The 21058-nt window shown below is 36.7% G+C and overlaps 1 protein-coding gene across 1 annotated transcript in view; it reads right to left on the bottom strand.

Moving 5' to 3' along the window:
- Window positions 1-1597: 1597 nt before the first annotated feature.
- The window catches only part of LOC138813697 (vomeronasal type-2 receptor 116-like), a 57257-nt gene continuing 37796 nt past the window's right edge, over window positions 1598-21058 (bottom strand). The window contains exons 8-9 of the mRNA XM_070002080.1: window positions 7314-7437; window positions 1598-2283 (exon numbers count right to left, since the gene is read on the bottom strand). Coding sequence (XP_069858181.1) covers window positions 1598-2283; window positions 7314-7437 — 810 coding nt within the window. The remainder of the gene's footprint in view (window positions 2284-7313; window positions 7438-21058) is intronic.

The following is a 21058-nucleotide window of genomic DNA, read 5'->3' as shown; positions in this document are numbered from 1 at the left end:
GCCCACTAAACTAAGCTTATTTGAAACAATAAGTAGAGCTTTACTTAACAAGATTTTGAAATGTAGCAAATAAAAATTTTCCTGTGTGACAAATGGTAGGAAATAATATTACAAGAAATAACATTATATATTTAATATTCAAAATTCTTCATTTCAAAGTAATAAGAAATGATTATCAACCATCAAATAAAGAGTATATCCAGGCAAAAAGGGGCTTACTATTATGCATGACAGACTTAATCTTAGGAGAAAATTCAAAAAACTTTAAGCATTATAATCTTAAATCAAAGTTCATTTTTTGTAATATATATATGTCATTCCTAAGGTATATAAGGGAAGCAGTATGAAAGGGAAGGGGAAGACAAGGAAAGAAATGGAGAGAGACAAAGAGAAAGAGAGATTGGGACAGAGAGAAAAGTCATACAAAAGAGACTCAGGATAATTTGGAAAGGTGAATGTGTGAGTAGAAATATACAAGTATTGATAAAACAATATCTAAGGACAACCTTAAAAAATGTAAATTTGTGAAGAGGAAAATATTATTGAAATGCATTTGAGGACTCTGCAACATGGTGGTGTGCAGACAGGAAGTTAATATACTGAAATATTTAGAGGAATAATTGAGAAAGACAATAGATAATCTTTCCAGGCAGGCAGAAAAGGTGAAAAGTTATGTCCATAAGACTGTGTAAGATGATGCTAAGCAAAATGATCCCCAAAATAGAGACACAAGAAGTTTTTTTCTTGTTGGCTCTTTTTTTTATATGTACTATGTGATTTTTTGTTTCTTTTGTATATTCTTCTTCCATGATACAATTCCTGTTTTTATTGGAGCCATGAATCTTGTATATACATATTTCTAATTTGGTGAGGGGAAGAGAAATAACAAAATGCTGAAATAAGGATAGAGGTTGAGCCATTGTAACAATGAGATGTACAAGACACTATGTTGAAAATGAACTTTACAACTTGTGGGGGGAGGGGAGGAGTATTTAGGGTGGTGTGGGGCAAATAGCTGGTAGGGGAAAGGAGGGAGTAACAATGGTCAATAGGAAATGTACTCATTACCTTTCTTATGTAACTGTAACCACTTTGTACAGCAGTTTTTCAATAAAAACTACATATATAAAAACAATAGAGAAAAGAATTTAGGAAGAAGGGATAATATAATTAAGTGCAGATTAAATAGGAAGAACCAAGATATAGATGCAAAACTATAGTATAAATTGTGATTACTATCAATTATGACTACCAATGCTAGGAAATGCACACTAATCCTTACTCTTTGAAGTAAAAATTCTATAATATAAACTATGACAAGAAGAGATAATTACTATTACTACAGATTTAGGTCAGAACTTCTGTATACTAATCAAACTCATGTGCTTAAGCTTAAGAATGCTTTTTCTATGTCATTTATCCCTGAAGCCAAGCAGAGAATTTCTGTTTGGCATCAACAAGATAATATAACACTTTGGGGGGCAAAAATGCTGCCTAGGAGCCCTTGCACTAGAGGTCAAGATGGGGAAGATCTCCACAGCCAACACGACCTTCCTTTGGCACTGTGGTAGACAGGCAGGAAGGTGAGCCACACACTTCAGAACAACAGCATGCTGAAAGTCAGGAACATGGCTTCATTAAACGTGTCAGGCAGGTTCCTGGCCAGAAAAGCCATACTGAAACTGGCCAGGGCCAGGGTTTCCAGATATCCCAGGACATAGTAGAAGGCAGTGAGGGAGCCCTTGTTGCACAGAATGATGACATGGCCATGTTCAGAGTTTGCATCTGTGTCCACAAAGGGAGGAGATGTTCCCAGCCAGAGTCCACAGAGAGTCACCTGGATCAAAGTACAGATGGGGAAGATGAAGTTAGGAACCCCTGATACCAGCAGCCATCTCATCCTTCTTTCTGGGGAAGTGGCCTTAAAGGCCAGAACCACAGTCAACGTTTTGGCCAACACTGTGGAAACAGCCACAGTGAATATAACCCCAAATGTGATCTGCTGCAAGATGCAGGTGGCTGTGTTGGGTTGACCAAGAAAGAGCAAGGAACAGAGGAAACAGAAGATGAGAGCGATGAGCAAGATGTAGCTGAGAGCCCTGTTATTGGCCTTAACAATGGCAGTGTCTTGGTGTTTCACAAACATTCCAAGAACAGCAGCAGTTAGCATAAAGAAACTTAGAGCCATGCAGGCTAGAGCCATGCCCAAGGGAATCTCCAAAAGCCAGGAAACTTGCAGCTCTCCAGAAGCACTGTGTCTCTGTGTGTTGGCATACTGATAATCTGGACACTTAACACATTGTTCCTTATCGGGTGATACATGTATGTTATCATTACTTCTTTTTATTAACCTTGTTTTCTTCACAGAATTTAGGAATTTTTTCACTTAGGTGAAATCCTCATATATCAGCATTTACTATCATAAAAGTGTTTTATGTTTTTTTGTTTTATTTTTCCCCCAAGCCATAACGGCTTCCCAGTTTTATTTTCTTCTTGACTCAGGCTTTTTTATTCAATACTTTTTGCTCAATGATTATCATATGTATTGATAATGTAACAGTTGGGGTAATGCTGTACTTTTTAAATTTTTTTTATGTTTTCTCATGCTCATTAAGAGATCTGCAATCTTATTAAAATTGGAATTATACTGCTTATATTTCCGTATATGTTTCTGTAAGACATTAATTATCCATGTATACTACTATTACTTTTTGTTATGAACCACATTTCCCATAAAGAATTTAGGAAATTTTTCACTTAGGTGAAATCCTCAGATGTCAGCATTTACTACCATAACCGTGTTTTTCTGTTTTTTTCCCAAGCCATAACCTCCTCCCTTTTTTATCTTCTTTTTTTTTTGGGGTTGGGGGTCCAGTCGTGGGGCCTGAACTCTGGGCCTGGGTACTGTCCCTCAGCTCTTCAGCTCAAGGCTAGTGCTCTACCCCTTGAGCCACAGCACCACTTCCAGCTTTTTTCTTTTTGCTTATGTGGTGCTGAAGAATCGAACCCAGGGCCTCATGCATGCAAGGCAAGCACCCTCCACTGAGCCACCTTTCCAACCCCTTTTTTATCTTCTTTATTCAGACTTTCTTGTTTAATATGTTTTGCTCCATGACTATCACATGTATTGATAATGCAACAGTTGGGGTATGGCTATATGTTATTAATTTTTTTATATTTTTTCTGACTCATTAAGAGTCCTGCAATCATATTAAAATTGGAAATATACCACTTACACTGCCCTATATGTTTCTGTAAGACATAAATATTACCCTTTGATATATTATCCTTGATTTTTATCTCATTATTCTTGTTTTGCCTGCTCACCTGTGAGGTTGTAGAAATAGACTGATTAACCTTTTTTAAAATCTAAATATATTTTTTATTGTAAAGATACTCTACAGAGGGATTACAGTTAAATGAGCAAGGTAATGAGTCCATTTCTTATCGAGCACTGTTGCACCCTCCTTTATATTTCCCCTTCAATTCCTTTCTCCCCACCACCTCCCTTCTCCCACTAACCAATCCCCCAAATGGTAAAGTTCGTTTGCAATGTACTTTCTTGTACACCTCATTGTTACAATGTCTCATCCTGTATCCTTACTTCAGAATTTTATTATTTCTTTTACCCTCAGTAAAATATAAAAATGTATATACAAAATGCAGGGGTTGTACCATGGGGAAAGAACATAGAAAAGAAACAAAAAAATCACATATTACACTATAAGTACATTAAGAAGAACAGCAACAAAGATAAAACCTCTTGTGTCCCTATCTTGGGATTAATTTCCCTTAGCATCAGGTTATATGGTCACATGTATATAGTTTTTTACTTCTGCTTGTCATAGACACATAGGAATTATTGCAGATAAGGGATACCATGGGTCATATGTTTCTTTCAGTCTGGCTTACTTCACTTAATATAATTTATTCAGGGTGTCTGCTTTGACTTTGACATCTTTGATACATTTGGAGTTGATTCTGGCACAGGGTGATATATAAAGATCTAACTTTATTTTTCTACACCATTTTGCCTGCACCATTTACTGAAGAGGCTGTCTTTCTTCCATTCTATTTTTTACTCCATTACCAGAGATTAGGTAGCTATAGGTCTGTGGGTTCATTTCTGGGATTTCAATTCTATTCCATTGGTTCTCAGGTCTGCTCTTGTACCAGTACCAAACTGTTTTGATTATTATGGCCTTGTGGTAGAGTTTGAAATTTGGTATTGATATTCTTCCAGCACTGTTCTTTCTGTTGAGGATTGTTTTTGCTATTTGGGGTCTTTTACTGTTCCATATGAATTTTTGGATTGCTTCTGCCATTTCATTGAAGAATGAGGTTGGGATATTGATAGGTATCGCATTGAATTTGTAGATGGCCTTGGGAAGTATTGCCATTTTCAGGATGATAATCTTCCCAATCCAGGAGCATGGGAGGTTTATCCACTTCCTTAGTTCTGCTTTAATTTCCTTTTTTAGGATTTTAATGCTTTCATCATAGAGGTCATTCACTTGTTTAGTTAGCTCCCAGGTATTTTATATTTTTGTGGGGCTATTACAAAAGGAGTTGCTTGTCTGATTTCAGCCGTGCAATTCTCATTATTGGCATACAGGAAATCCATTGATTTTTGAGTGTTAATTTTGTATCTTGCTACTTTGCCAAAGTCTCAAATAATCTCCAGCAATTTGGGAGTAGAGTCCATTGGGTTCTTTAAGTACAAGATCGTGTCATCTGTAAAGGGGGAGAATTTTACTAATTTCCCTATTTGGATCCCCTTTATGTTTGCAACTTGTCTGATTGATCTTGGGGGACATTCTAACACTGAATTGAAGATAAATGAAGAGAGTGGACATCCTTGTTTCATTCCTTAATTAGATGAAATGGCTTTAGCTTTTCCCCCTTAAGTATAATCCTGGCTGTAGGTTTGTCATATACAGCCTTTATTATGTTGAGGAATGTTGCATGGATTCCTAGTTTTTCCAGAGCTTTCATCATAAAAGGTGGTGGATCTTGTCAAATGCTTTTTCTGCATCTATTAGATAATCATGTGGTGCTCTTCTTGATGTGATGAATTACATTAATTGATTTGTGTATGTTGAACCAACTTTGTATTCCTGAAATTAATCCTGTTTGATCATGGTTTATGATGCTTTTTGATGAGTTGTTGAAGTAAATTGGCCAACTTTGTTGAGAAGTTTTGCATCAATGTTCATCAAAGAAATGGGTCTAGAGTTCTATTTTTTTGATGACTGCCTGCCTCATTTGGGATGATGGTTATGCTGACTTCATAGAAAGAGTTTGGTAGTGAACTTTCACTTTCAATTTCATTGAATATTTGGAGGAGTACTGGCATGAGTTCTGCTTTGAAGGCCTTGTAGAATTCAGCTGTAAATCCATCTGGTCCTGGGCTTTTCTTGAGTGAAAGGTCTCTTATTTTTGTTTATATTTCAATGCTTGATATGGGACTATTTTAAGTTGCTTTGACTCATCTTGATTTAGTTTGGGCATGTCAGTATTTGCTAGGAATTGGTCCATTTCTTCAAGATTCTCAAGCTTATTAGGATAATGGTTTGAGAAGTATTGATTTATAATGTTCTGAATCTTGGCTGTTTCTGGGGTGATGCTAACATTCTCATCTCTGAGCTTGTTTGTATGGGTGTGTTCTCTTTTTCAAATAAGATTGGCTATGAGTCTATAAATTTTGTTAATTTTTTTGAAGAAACAACTCTTTGTTTTGTTGATTCTATGGTGTTTTTGGACTCCATTCATGTAATTTTGATTTAATTTTAATTATTTGTTTCCATCTACTGGATTGAGGTTTAGATTGTTGTTCATTTTAAAGGAGCTTCAAGTGCCTTGTTAAATTGTTGGCTTCAGATCTCTCCAATTTATTGATATAGGAACTCAGAGCTATAAACTTGCCTCTGAGTACTGCCTTTGCTGTGTCCCAGAGGTCCTGGTGATTTGTGTGCTCATTTTTGATAAATATTATGAACATTTGAATTTCCTTCCTAATCTCTTCTATGACCCACTGCTGGTTCAATAGTGTATTGTTGAGCCTCCATGCATTACATGATTACCTTTGGTTGCTTTTGGTGTTTAAGTCTAATTTTATTCCCTTGTGGTCTGAGAGAAGGAAGGACATGATTTCAATATTTCTGAATTTGGAAAAATTTGCTTTGTGACCTAAAATGTGGTCTATTTTGGAAAATGTTCCAGGTGCTGCTGAGAAGAACATGTATTCTGAGGCTGCTGGGTGAAATATTCGGTAGATGTCTGTTAATTCCAGTTGATCAATGCAGTTGTTTAGGCCTGAGATTTCCTTGTTGTGTTTTTGCAAGATTGAGGTATCCAGTGGGGATAATGATACGCTAAAATAACCAACAATGTCTTTGGATGTATGTGTGATTTGAGGGAAAGTAGAATTTCTTGGATAAATTTGGTGAGTAGATATTTAGAATGGTAATATTTTACTGAAGGAGAGAACCCTTAATTAGTATGCAATGACCTTCTTTATCTCTTTTCACCAATTTTAATTTGAAATCTATTTGATCTGATATTAGGTTTGCAACTCCTGCCTGTCTATGGGGACGGTTTGCTTGGTAGCTTTTATTCCAGCCTTTCACTTTCAGAGTATGTTTGATTTGTGGGCAAAATGTGTCTTTTGCAGGAAGCAGATAGAAGGACATTTTTTTTTGATCCAACTAGACAGTCTATGTCACATACTTGGAGACTGAAGACCATTACTATTGAAAGAACTGAGAGGTGTTTGGTAGTTCCTGTCATGTTAGCTAACTTCTTGGGGGCTGTGCTAACTGGGTTCTACCTATCCTTGTTTGATTCACATATTGATCAATCTTGGACTCTATACTCATGCTCATTTCTTAAAATGAATCTAGTTTAATGAGCCCTTGCCTAGGCCCAAGAGGAGTTCTAAACACTGAGAAATAAAGAAATGCAAGATCCAAATTTTCTATTTGAGTAAAATGTAAGTTATAAAATTAATACTCTACTTACAGGACATATGTTTAATTTTATGTTAGAGTTCAGAGTGGTCCTAACGATAGTGATAGAAGAATACTGGAGATAACTTCACCTGCAATAAACTAGAAAATCTTTCTAAATATGTAATTCAAAGCCATATTCTGCCATATTATCATTATCAATGCCACCAATTGTCAGAATTCAGTTATTAACACAGAGAAGGGGAATGGGCTCTGTAATCATAATACAACGTTTTTGAATTGATATGTTTGGATTGAGGATAACTTGGGAGATATAAAGGATTTCTTCATAAGTCACGAACTCACCTGTCCCATTACCAATCTCATTTTCTGGACAAGTTGTACAATCAAAACAATAGGCAGCCTTTCCCTTCTGAGGAGATTTCCGGAATCCAGAACCACAATTCTCACTGCAGACAAAGTGAGGAGTCTGAGAAAAGACAGAGATGTGTCAGTAACTGTTCAGACTAGTACCAAATACTACAACAATCCATTCTTTTAAGATGGGATGGTTAAGCATAATGTTTTAAGCAGATCAGTACAGATATTTTATTGAATTCTGTTATAGAATCCATATTCCATGATTTCCAAAAGCTATGAAATTCAATCTTGATTTCTAGCCTGTTTAATTACTGAAAGGTATGGGATTTTTAAAAGGTGGAAAGTAGTGGTGAGAAAGTAATTTCTAGTGCACAGCCCTATGGAATTTCATGTCTATATTAACAGATTAACAACAATACTCAAATATATAATGGGAAATTAAAAGAATAAAAATAATCTAAGCATTGGCAAATACTGTCGAATATAAAGAATAAGCGAAGTTGGACAGTAGTGCCTCACACCTTTATTCTGAACTAGTCATAAGGTTGACACCTGAGGATCATGATTTCAAGGCCAACTGGGCAAGGATGTCTGTGAGTCTCTTATCTCCATTGAACCACCAAAAATGCCAGAAGTGGAGATGTGGCTCAAGTGTTAGAGGACTAGTCAGCAGGAAAAAATTGTTCAGGGACAGCACCCAGACCCTAATATCCTAATACGAGGATGAAAGTAAGAAAGATAAACATAACAGTGACATACAAAACAATGCCATGTATATTCTGTAGCACAGAAGAGAGTAATTCCTTTCCTGGGATCTTTGTTCTCAATTGTGGGCAGCTGCCTCTGGCTATAGTTGTCATACCAGCACTTAAAAAACAGTGCCAGTGGGGCTGGGAAAGTGGCTCAGTGGTAGAATGCTTGCCTTGCATGCATGAGGCCCTGGGTTCGATTCCTCAGTACCACATAAGAAAAAAGAAAAAGGCCAGAAGTGGCGCTGTGGCTCAAGTGGTAGAGCACTAGCCTTGAGCTGAAGAGCTGAGGGACAGGGCCCAGACCCAGAGTTCAGGCCCCACAACCGGACCATCTCCCCCCCAAAAAAAACAGTCCCAGTGATGGAGACAATGACATCAGATAGTTTACTGGAATTTCTTGAAGTTCTGTGTAGTCACTTTTCTTTTCTTTTCTTTTTACCATAGCCACTTATTAATCAGAGACTGTGTTACAGATGAAGCGTCAAGAATTGCATGTGCCCAAGGAAAAAGAACTCATCGTACAGTATTTTGACAATAAAAAACTTATTAAAGATAACAAATAAAGATTAAAAAATTTTAAAAAATAAAAAGTTAAAAAAAGAATAACTCATCTTGGGCAAAAGAATTACCCCACAAGAATTGCTCATAATATTAATCTGCCTGGTAGCAACTGGGTGTATAGTCTATCTGACTTGAAACAATGCCACAAGATTAATTTGGAACAGTAATTGCTTGTTTATATTAACAATGTGTATGTATGTGACTCTGTGTGTGCACATATACAGGTGCACACAAGTTCTAGGTCAGGAAATCAGTGCCTCGGAACTCTTTCAGAGCTTTTTGGCTCAAGGCTCGCTGGAACTTGAGTGACAGATTCATTTTCAGTTTGGGCTGGTTAATTGGAGATAAAAGTCTCACAGATTTTCATGCCTGGGCTGGCTTCAAACCTCCATCCTCAGATATCAGACCCATGAGTGGCATGAGCCACCATAAGAATTTTTATCAACATTCTCAAAATGTAAGTGTTACTAAAGTTATGTAGATCATAGGTAAGGAAATACAGTGACAACCATTTAATGCAGAACTCATGCCACTGACTCAGGTTGATTGTATTAACATCACTTAATTTTCCATATTGACAGCTAAAATGGAGTAGAAACAGGCATGCTAGAGAAATTTGAAGAACTTACATACCTGGAAAGTGGAAGCTACATGGAAGGGAATAGAATCCTTTCTTGCTAGCAGGCAGAAAATTATGTAAAACATAATGTAAAACATTATACAATAACTTATGATTTTTCATTATATAAAACAACATAATGAAACTGAGCTGCTCCAGATGCAATAAAGATGGAGGTCAGTATAAAGAAGAAAGAGATCATTAAGGTGTACATCCAGAGTTCCCTCTCCCATCAGACAGCCCAAAAAACTGGCAAGGAACTGGCAAAAAAGGACCTCTGTTACATTGGTTGTGGGACTGAAAATTTGTTCAGCCAGTCTGGAAAGCATTATGGGGTGGTCCTTAAAACAGCAAGCATAGAACTACCTTATGACAAACCAATGCCATTTCTAAGCACATAGCCAATTGATCATGAACAAGGATATATTAAAGCTACCACCCCAGTTATGTTTTCATTTGTATGACATTAATATTTTATAAAATTTTAATAAATTTTTTTATTTTAATTTTATTGCAAGGGTGATATACAGAAGGGTTAGTTACATAAGTAAGGTAGTAATTACATTTCTTGGAAAATTTGTTACTCCCTCTTATCTTAAAATATTAAAAAAAGTTTAATTAAATATTAAAGAAAAGGTTTCATTATAACATGTCTCTACATTCACTTATGGATTTGATCAGAGCCTTCTACTGTTTGTGTGTGTGTGTTCTTTTTCTTTTATCCTCACCATCACAGATAGTTATCATCATTCCACACTAGCTTCTTGTCATCTATTGTAAGCCCCATAAGTGCCATAAATTCTATAGCAGACAAATAAAAACTCATAATCCTAAAGTCAAAAATCACTATTATTGAACTCACTTAATAAACACTGAAGTTTCTAAAGAAGACGGAAGGAGGAAGATGTTTCAATAAACCAGGATAATAAGGTACATAATGGTAATGTTGAAAATGATTTGTCAATAAAGTCTGGGAAGGCAATTTCTACATATAAGAGTTACAATGCTTGAATGAACAAAACCCTCAGTCCAAAGGATAGTTTTATTCCAAACAAGTCAATTCACTATCAATGGCTTTCAATGAAAGGAATATAAGCCAGATCTACAGAAACATGGGTTGTATGCTTTCTCTGAGTATAGAATGTACCTGTCAATCTACAAGAAAACAAACCAAATGGTAAAAAAACAAAACAACCCTTGCACATGATAAATTGTACAGTTCTCTATGCATTCCCCACAGGGAGAACAACGATTATACTTAGGAGAGGAATTCAGAGATGTAATACTTATGTCCATCTGATCATTTAAAATAATATTTCTCAAAAAGAACTCAGGAAATGGGAACAAGAGAGTTTTATTCTTTGTTGTTGTTTTTGTGAGCCTGGAATCACAGAAATAGTGGAACAAAGGGTGAACAAATGCAGCTGTGCTACTCACTGAACACTCTGTTGAACCTAAACTATAGACCTGGTGGGTGCAGATGGTAAGGAAAAATAGAGGGAAAGGGTGTTCTCTTCATCTTACTTATGTAACTGTAACCTCTCTGTACATCATCTTTATAATAGCAATAAACAGTACATCAAAGTGGGGGAAAGGAGTGGAATAAGGCAGTGCAAGCAAATGAAAGGGAAAAGACAGCAGAAATACCGAGAAATCACCACATCAAATACACCTTAATCAAAGCAATTAAATGTGCTACGTTTGTAATCCAATGATGAAGCAATCATAAGAAGAAGATGACTTAACAATTGTAAATTAGTATGAACACACAATCAAAGCACTTACCTCTGTGTAAGCAGACTTTGAAATGATTGGCAACACAATAATAGCTGCAGATTTCCTGGAGAGACCCTCCAGACCAAGTCAACAGGGAGGTGTATCACAATTAAATTTCACCCTTGATTAGATGAGCCTCACATACACCTACAGAACATTTCACCCAAAATCTGAATAAACAGTCTTTCACCAACATATTCAGCATTCTCCAGGAGAGATCATGGGATAAGATACAAAACAGCCAGATTAAAAAAGCCGCATTATTTCCCATAGCTAAGATATGGAATCAACCCGATGCCTTTCAGTAGATGAATGGACAAAAAATGTGGTCTATATACACAATGGAATTCTATGCCTCCATCAGAAAGAATGGCATTGCACATTTGTTAGGAAATGGAAAGACATGGAAAAAATTATATAAAGTGAAGTAAGCCAGGCCCAAAGATCCATAGGTCCCATGGTTTCCCTTATTTGCAATAACTAGTATATGTCTGAGATAAGCAGAAAATGTCTGATAAGTTGATGTTAGGCGAAAATAACCCCAACATAAGGACTCAAGTGGTTTTTCGTTCTTGCTATTGTTTCTAACATATTTATAAGGTAAATTTTTGTTGCTTTGTATGTCCCTCCCCCATGATATAACCCCTGTTTTCACTGTATTTGATGCTGGTATGATTTGGGGAAAGGAATGGAAAAAACAAGTTGTTTAATAGGGATACAGGTGGACCCATTGCAACAATGAAATGTACAAGATGCTATGTCGAAAACGAACTTTACAACTTTGGCGGAGTGGGGAGGATGTAGTCGTGGATATGGGAAGTCAGGAATGGTAAGGGAAAACCAACAGAGGAAGCAACAATGCTTGATCCTCATTTCCTTGCACATGTATTTGTAACCCCTCTGTAAGTTATTTTCACAATAAAAAATTATTAATGAAAAAGAATGCAAAGTACTTTGTGCACACCTGCAAACCTGTGCACACCCTGTGGTAAGGCCAGAAATTAACAAGAAAAACACCAAAAATATTCACATGACATCAACACATCAACACTAAATGAATTCTTTTCCATTAAGAAATAAAGCCTTTAATTTAAATAAAATAGTCAACTTAATTAAATGATTAATACATGATTAAATGACTTGTTTATCAAGACAAATTTGAAGAAGTGGACTGGGGGGTTGGCTCAGTGGTAGAGCGCTTGCCTTGCATGCATGAGGCCCTGGGTTTGATTCCCAAGCACCACATAAGCAAAAAGGAAAAAAGCTGGAAGTTGTGCTGTAGCCTAAGTGGTAGAGCACTAGCCTTGAACTGAAGATCTGAGGGGCAGTGCCCAGGCCCAGAGTTCAGGCCCACGACCGGACCCAAAAAAATTTTTGAAGAAGTTTACCAATCTTTGGAACAAATACAAATGAAAACAGAGTATCAGAATGTATACAAATAGAAAAAGAGCAATGAAATGAAACTCTAACAGCCTTTGATGGGGTCAGGAATAATGATGCTGAATTAAAGAACCTATGCTGCTGTTCAAGGAAGTAGAAAAACCAACCTAAAATTAGCAGATGGTATGAAATAATCAAGAAGAAAAAGAATTAGAGACTAAAAAATAGCAATAGCAATAATCAATAAAACCAAATGGAGGCTTTACAAGAACAACATGGTGACAAAACTGAAGTAAAATTTGTTAACAAGAAAATGGGTAAGCCATAAAATTCCATATATGAACCCAGACCTCCCATTATTCTGCATGTCAGAATCAGTATGGTATAAATAGCTGTATTACTGAAAAAGCATGTATAGAATATACAGCACAGTCTATATCAATATTCCTACTACTTCCTTCACAGAAATAGAAAAGGCAAACCTGTTTACAAATAAGAAAATCCACCATTCACCAGAGATATTTTAAGACATAAGAACAACACGAAAGCAACCCTATTCTTGTTCTTTGCTTACCCTGCAGCGCTATAAGACCAATGAACATTCTGCCAAAAACAGACACATGATCAAAGAAACATAACACCAAAAATAATTGCAAACCATAGATATCTGATTCTTGGAGAAGGTGTCAAATAATACATGGCCCAAACATGACAGTGTAGCAAGTGGTTGCATTGAGAAACTGGGCATGCCTGTGTGAAACACTCAATCCAGACCATATTATTTTTTTTTATCACAAAATAGATTAGTTCTTAAAAGAGAATTGAACTTTGTAAGTAATAGTGAAAATGTGGGTAAATACAAATACACAGGTAACTTAAACAAAAGTTAATAGCCCATAAAAGAATAGGAATAATTATTCTCTGGTTTGATTAAATGACAGAATCCTTTGTCTCACAAGGCCATCACTTCCACCCCAAGCATGGGAAATGTAAAGTAACAGTGCTTGTATCCAATTGAAAAGCTTCAACCCAATGAAAAAATGATGGGATAATATCTTAGCTATGGTAAATATTGCTGCAATAAACATAGTTGTGCTTGTCACTTTAATATGTCTGTGTTTCTGACATTTGGGTAAATTCCCAAAAGTGGGATTTCTGGGTCCTAGGGGAGCTCTATGTGGCATCTTTTGAGGAACCTCCATACTTGTTTTTCAAAGTGTTGAGCAAGTTTACACTCCCACCAACAAAGCAGTAGGGTTCCCTTTTGGCCATATCCCCTCCAGTATCTGTTGTTAATAGATTTCTTGATTATAGCCATTCTAACTGGGGTGAGGTGGAATCTCAATTTTGTTTTGATTGCATTTCTTTTATGCCATAAAAGTTGAGCATTTCTTCATGTGTCTATTGGCCATCTCATTTCCTCTTCAGAGAAGTCTCTCACAGAATTTAGCCCATTTATTAATTGGGTGGTTGTTTCTTTGAGGATTTGTTGTTGGGGATTTAATTTCTTGAGTTCTAAGAAATAATTTATATTGTCAAAGCTCATAGAATCCCCAAACTTTATAGCCCATGATAATGATAATTTGCCTTGTGAAGGTTAAAATGTGTTTGTGACTTTAATTAAGTATCACTATAACACAGTACTGTGAAATATGTGAAATTCACATAATCACCTATTTCAATAAGAAAATGAGAGAAGTGATGGGTTAGGAGGGATGGGTGACAATGTTGTCAGACAGGTTGTATTCATAAACTGTTTTGTAGAATGTGAACTTCTTTGTACAAGTACTTAAAGATAATAATAATAAAAATGTTTTTTAAAAAAGAAGACTGGAAATATTTCCCTGTCATTCCATTAAAGTCCTCAACTTAAGAGCTTCAAACAAGAAACTACCAGATAAATACATAAGGGAAACACTTGAAGCAACAGACAGAGGTAATGTTTTTCTAAGTAGTACTTCAATAACTTAAGAAAGGAGAGAAAACATGATGAATACTGCCTTATCTGTGGCTCACTTTTAGCTCCTGGTTTCCATATCCAGCACATTAAAAAACTAAGCCAGGCATGGAGACTCAGGACTGTAGTGCAACATGCTCACATGAATGAGATTGGGTACAGTTCACATACAGCCCAGGCATAATTTTAATGAGACCCTCTTAATCAATAGCTGGATGTGGTGGTACATGTTGTCTATTCAAACACTGTGTGTGTATGTCTGTGTCTGTGTTTGTCTCTTATGTGTCTGTGAGTGCTGAAGAGGATGATGGAGATCAGAAGCATTGGGATTCTAAGACTGCTCAGGATAAAAACCATTTCCTGAGACACTGTGTAAATAGAAGAAGCTGCATATGAAGGCATATGCCGGCTGTGGCAACAAACTTCAATAGAAAGATGAGAACCCATGCATGGGCATATAGCAAAAGCAAGATTCTATTAAAGAAATAGTGCAAAGAAGGGCTGGAGATATGGCTCATTCTACAGTACCTGCCTATCATGGTCTCAAGAGAGCATTGACAAATGGTGTGTAACAGAATGAAAGAATCTATATAGTTTACAATGAAGCTGAGGGATGTCACTGAGGCCTTGAGTTCAAGCCATAGTACTGGCACAAAAATGACCAATCAAAGTGAATGGTAGGAATGAAATACAGGTCATATCTAATGGAGGAGGCAGAAGGTTGATGAAGATGTAACAGATTCTACATAACCAACACACTTAATACACACTTATGAATATGGAATAATGAGATCTGTAGAAATCTTTTTAAGAAGGGTTGTTGTTGACCAATTGCTGTGTGTCAAAAGAGGGAGGGATACAGATTGACTCAATGTAGCAATGAGATACAAGACAATATGTTGAAAATGACCCATTTCTTTGATGCACATCGAAGCAAACTTTACAACTTTCTTTACTGGGGGGGGTAGTTGTGGAGGTGGGAGGGAAGGGATGGTAAGGGAAAAACAAAGGAGGAGGCAACAATGCTCAATAGGAAATATACTCATTACATTCTTCAAGTAAATGTAACCCTGTACAGTATTTTTACAATAAAAACCCATACAAAAAAGGGTACAATGTACACACACATGGAAACATAACAATACTTTAAAAATTTCTCTGCTTTTTGATTTTCATTTTTTTAATTTAAATTATCTTTAAGTCACAGTACAGTGGGGTTGCCTTTTAACAAAGCAGTTAATAAATAACATATATCTTGCTCAATACCACCCCTTTCAACAATTCACCCATTCCTCCCCATCCACCTCTCCATTTTTTCTTTTTGTAGGAGATATATTGGATCCATTACTGCATTCTCCTCTTCTCTTTATTTGTCCACCCCTTTCCAATGACTTGATCTGACCCTTTTTGGGAAACTATTTCCTGATGTTTTATTTTGTAGAAAGTTGACTTTGTCTTTGTAGGGAATTACATTATATGAATTCTCCCTTGAATTTACTGTATTCCAGTTAACACATTTGAATACACTTGCATACCATATTTCATAAACAAATTCTAGCTTCCATACATAAAAGAAATCATTCATCCTTTGTTTCTCTGGGCTTGACTTACTTCACTTAGTATATATTTTCCAGGTTCTTCCATCTCATTACAAATGGTACATCAGTCACTCTTACGGATGAACAGAACGTTATTGTGTATCTAGATCACATTCTTGATCCCTTTATACACTGAAGGGCATCGGGGCAGATTCCAGATCTTGGATATAGTTTATGCTATTAAGTTTGGGAACTTGGCAGAAATGGGCCTTTTCCTAGCAAATATTGTCATGCCGAAACTAAACCAAATGAGTTAAACCATCTTAACAGGCCCATATCAAGCATTGAAATAGAAACAGCAATAAAAGACCTCCCATCTAAGAAAAGTTCAGGACCAGATGGTTTTACAGCGGAATTCTACAAGGCCTTCAGACCAGAGCTCACACCAATACTCTTCCAACTCTTCAATGAAATTGTAAGAGAAAGTTTACTACCAAACTCATTCTATAAAGCCATCAAAACCAGGCAGGGTCTCATCAAAGAAAGAGAACTATAGACCTATTTCTTTGATGAACATTGATGCAAAACTTCTCAACAAAATTTTGGCCAATCGACTTCAACAATTCATCCAAAAAATCATATACCATGATCAAACAGGATTCATTTCAGGGATGCAAATCTGGTTCAATATATGCAAATCAATTAACATAATTCATCACATCAACAATAGCAAGGATAAGAACCACATGGTTATCTCAATAGATGCAGAAAAAGCATTCGACAAGATCCAACACCCCTTGATGATGAAGGTCTTGGAAAAATTTGGAATCCATGGAACATTCCTAAACACAATAAAGGTTGTATATGCAAACCTATATCCAGCATTATACTTAATGGTGAAAAACTAAAGCCATTTCCTTTTAACTCAGGAACAAGACAAGGATGTCCACTCTCTCCACTTCTCTTCAATCTAGTATTGGAATGCCTAGCTACAGCAATAAGACAAGATACAAACATAAAAGGGATCCAAATAGGGAAAGATGAAGTAAAACTCTCCTTCTGCAGATGACATGATCTTGTATTTAGAGAATCCCGCGGACTCCACTCCCAAATTACTCAAGTTGATTCAAAACTTTGGCAAGCTATCAGGGTATAAAATTAACCCTTGTAGCATTATTGTATCCTGGTTTATAAACTATTGGGTAAATGTCCAGGAGTGGAATTGCTAAATAATAGGGTAGTTCTATGTAAAATGTTTGTTGTGGTTCCTGGGGTTTCGACTGGAGACCTGGGCATTGTCTCTGAGCTTTTTTGCTCAAAGCTACTGCCTGAGCACATTGGAGCAAGAGTGCCACTGCTGGTTTTCTATTGGTTCATTGGACATAAGCGTTTCTAGGACTTCCCTGCCTGAGCTGATTAAAAAAAAATGCTTAAATCTCAGCTTGCAAGGATGAGCCAGCAGTGTGTGTGGCTATTTTTAACTTTTTGAGGAATGATAATAATTGAGTAATAATGATTTTGAGAAACACATAATTGTTAGGTTTTTATTGCTGTTGTTTGTACTGTGGACCTGCCAATTTGCTTCCTTCCCACAAGAGGCCAGATATTTGCTTTCTTCCATTCATCAGAACTTTCTGCTTTATTCTATCACTTCAGGGGAGAACTATGTTTAGTTTTTAGAGAAATCTATACAGCTTTCCAGAGAGGTTTTACACATTTACATTACCATCAGCACTGTAGTAGAGTTCCCCTTTGGCCACATCCCCTCCAGAACCAGTTGTTATTAGACTTCTTGATGATAGCCATTCTAACTGGGGTGAGGTGAAATCTCAATGTTGTTTTGATGTGCATTTTTTTTTTTATGGCCAGAAAAGTTGAACATTTCTCCATGTGTCTATTGGCCATTCTTATTTCCTTTTCACAGAAGTCTCTCTTTAAGTCTTACCTATGTGTTAATGGGGCAATTGTTTCTTTAAGGATTTGTTTTTGAGGAATTTAATTTTTTGAGTTCTAAGTATATTTTAGATATGAGACCCTTGTCTGTTCTATGGCAAGTTAAGTTCTTCTCCCAATCTGTGAGATTTCTATTGATTTAGCTAGCTATGTCCTTTTCCATGCAGAAGCTCTGCAGTTTAAGGCAATACTATATTTCCAAACTTTCTTTGATTTGTTTCAACAGGTCAGCCAGTTTCAGCATCTACATTCATCCTCTCCCCTTCATCTGTGCTTCCCAATGAGACCCCCTCAGTTGCACTCATATTATTCATTTGAAACTGTTCAAAGGGCACTCACTGTGATAATGTCATTCATGGATATATTAGACTTTCACTAGACTCATATATTACTCTTTCTCATCCTTTCTACCCTCCAGCTTTCATTGAGTTATCCAATATTCATACATATATATATGACATAGCTTGATATTATTCACCCTTTACAATTTTATTGATTCTCTCTTCCCCCTATCCTCTTCAAATAGTACTATGATTACAAGAAAGTTCTGTGTGTGCAAAGTATATACTTACATGTATGTGTAGGTCTAACTATACAATATTACAAAAAAAAAATTGTGCCTGTTGTCCTACTGAGCTTGCCCCTCCCTGGAAATGAGGCTTTGCAGATCCACTCATTTCCCTTCATATGACAAATTTTCATTTTTCCTGGAGGCTAAATGATCAGGGGTGACCTGATCATGATATACATAAAAGGTACTTCTACAGTTAGTTATGCATTTATTTTATTGTAAATATGCTATACAAATGGGTTATAGTTCCATGTGTAAGGTAATGAGTATATTTCTTGTCAAACATTTTACCCATTTCTGTTTTTTTCTTCCATTATCCCTTGTATCTCTCATTCCTCTGGCCTTCCCCACCACAAAAAAAAAGTTGTAAAGTTCATTTTCAAATTAGTTTCTTGTATTATTGTTGCATTGGTTCACCTTTATCTTTGTTTCATCATTTGTTATTCCCCTTCCCTTCACTAAAGCAGATAAATGTGTATATAAAAGACAGGTTATCAGAGTCATCAGAGCGATTAAGTACTTGTCTGCTCTTTCTGTATAATATCTAGTATATCTTCTCTCCCAGAGATTCGATCTTCTGAATGGTCTAGCCTACACTCAAGATTTTCTATTTGGTTTTTCCTTTCCCTTCCTTGTAATGGGTCAGTTTTGATGTCTTGAATTTTTTATAATTTATTTATTTAATTTTTTTAATTATTAATAAGTTTTTTATTGTGAAAATACCACACAGAGGGGTTACAATTACATCAGTAAGGTAATGATTACAATTCTTTTTTTTTTTTTTTGGTCGGTCGTGGGGCTTGAACTCTGGGCCTGGGCGCTGTCCCTCAGCTCTTAAGCTCAAGGTGAGCACTCTACCACTTGAGCTACAGTGCCACTTCCGGTTTTCTGGTGGTTTATTGGAGATAGGAGTCTCACAGTCTTTCCTGCCCGGGCTGGCTTTGAACCGAAATCCTCAGATCTCAGCCTCCTGAGTAGCTAGGATTACAGGTGTGAGCCACCAGCGCCCGGCTATGAGTACAATTCTAATCAAGCATTGTTGCCTCCTCCTTTGTTTCCCCTTACCATCCCTGCTATCCCATCTCCCCCCTCCACCAAAGTTGTCAAGTTCATTTTTCGACATAGCATCTTGTACATTTCATTGTTGCAATGGGTCCACCTGTATCCCTATTTAAACATTTGTTTTTTTGCTTCCCAGCTCCAAATTATACCAACATCAAATACAGTGAAAACAAGGGTTATACCTTGGAGGAGGGACATACAAAGCAACAAATAAATCACCTTATAAATATGTTAAAAAACAATAGCAAGAAAGAAAAAAAACACTTGTGTCCTTACCTTGGGTTCACATCACCTAACGTCAACTTACCTGAACTTTTCTGCTGGTCTCAGACATATACGAGTTACTGCAAATAAGGGAAACCATGGAACCTATGTCACTTTAGGCCTGGATTACTTCACTTAATATAATTTTTCCAAGTCTTTCCATTTCCTAACAAATGGGGCAATGCCATTCTTTCTGATGGAAGCATAGAATTCCATTGTGCATATATACCACATTTTCTTGGTCCATTCACTTACTGAGGGGCATCTGGGTTGATTCCATAACTTAGCTATGGTAAATAATGCTGCAATAAACATTGTTGTGCTGGTAGCTTTAGTATTGTCTTCTTTGTGATCATTTGGGTAAATGCCCAAAAGTGGGATTGCTGGGTCATAGCGGAGCTCTATGTGGAGTCTTTTGAGGAACCTCCATACTACTTTCCAAAGAGGATGAACAAGTTTACACTCCCACCAACAAGCAGTAGTGTTCCCTTCTGGCCACATCCCCTCTAGCATCTTTTGTTGTTAGAGTTCTTGATTATAGCCATTCCAACTGGTGTGAGGTGGTATCTCAGTGTTGTTTTGATTTGCATTTCTTTTATGGATAGACAAGTTGAACATTTCTTCATGTGTCTATTGGCCATCCTTCTTTCCTCTTCAGAGAGTTTCTCTTTTTTTTTTTTTGGTCCGGTCATGGGGCCTGAACTGGGCGCTTCCCTCAGCTCTTCAGCTCAAGGCTAGCACATTACCACTTGAGCCACAGTACCACTTCTGGCATTTTTCTTTTTGCTTATATGGTGCTGACGAATCGAAGGGCCTCATGCATGCAAGGCAAGTGCTCTTCCACTGAGTCACCTTCCCAGCACCAGAGAAATTTCTTTTATTGGGTAGTTATTTCTTTGAGGACTTTTTGTTGGGGGATTAAATTTTTTGAGTTCCAGGTATATATTAGATATGAGACCCTTGTCCATTATATGGCTAGTGAAGATCTTCTCTCATTCAGGGGGCTTTCTATTGGTCTTGCTAGATATGTCCTTTGCCCTGCAGAAGCTCTGCAATTTCATGCAATTCCATTTGTCCAACCTTTCTTGGATTTGGTGTGTTTCTGGGTCTCTATTAAGAAAATTTCAGCCTGTGCCAAAGAGGCCTACAGTTTCTCCTATTCGGTCCTACAATGTTTTCACAGTGTCTGCTTTGATTCTGAGGTCTTTGATCCATTTGGAGTTGTTTCTGGTGCAGAGTGAAATATACAGATCTAGCTTTAGTTTTCTACAAGTGATTAACCACGTTTGCCAGCACC

Source organism: Dipodomys merriami, unplaced genomic scaffold (assembly GCF_024711535.1).
Source record: "Dipodomys merriami isolate MVZ:Mamm:240054 unplaced genomic scaffold, mDipMer1.0.p SCAF_6, whole genome shotgun sequence".
Taxonomy (NCBI): Eukaryota; Metazoa; Chordata; class Mammalia; order Rodentia; family Heteromyidae; genus Dipodomys; species Dipodomys merriami.
The sequence above is the reverse complement of the archived record's forward strand: the minus strand, read 5'-3'. Positions and strand labels throughout refer to the sequence as shown.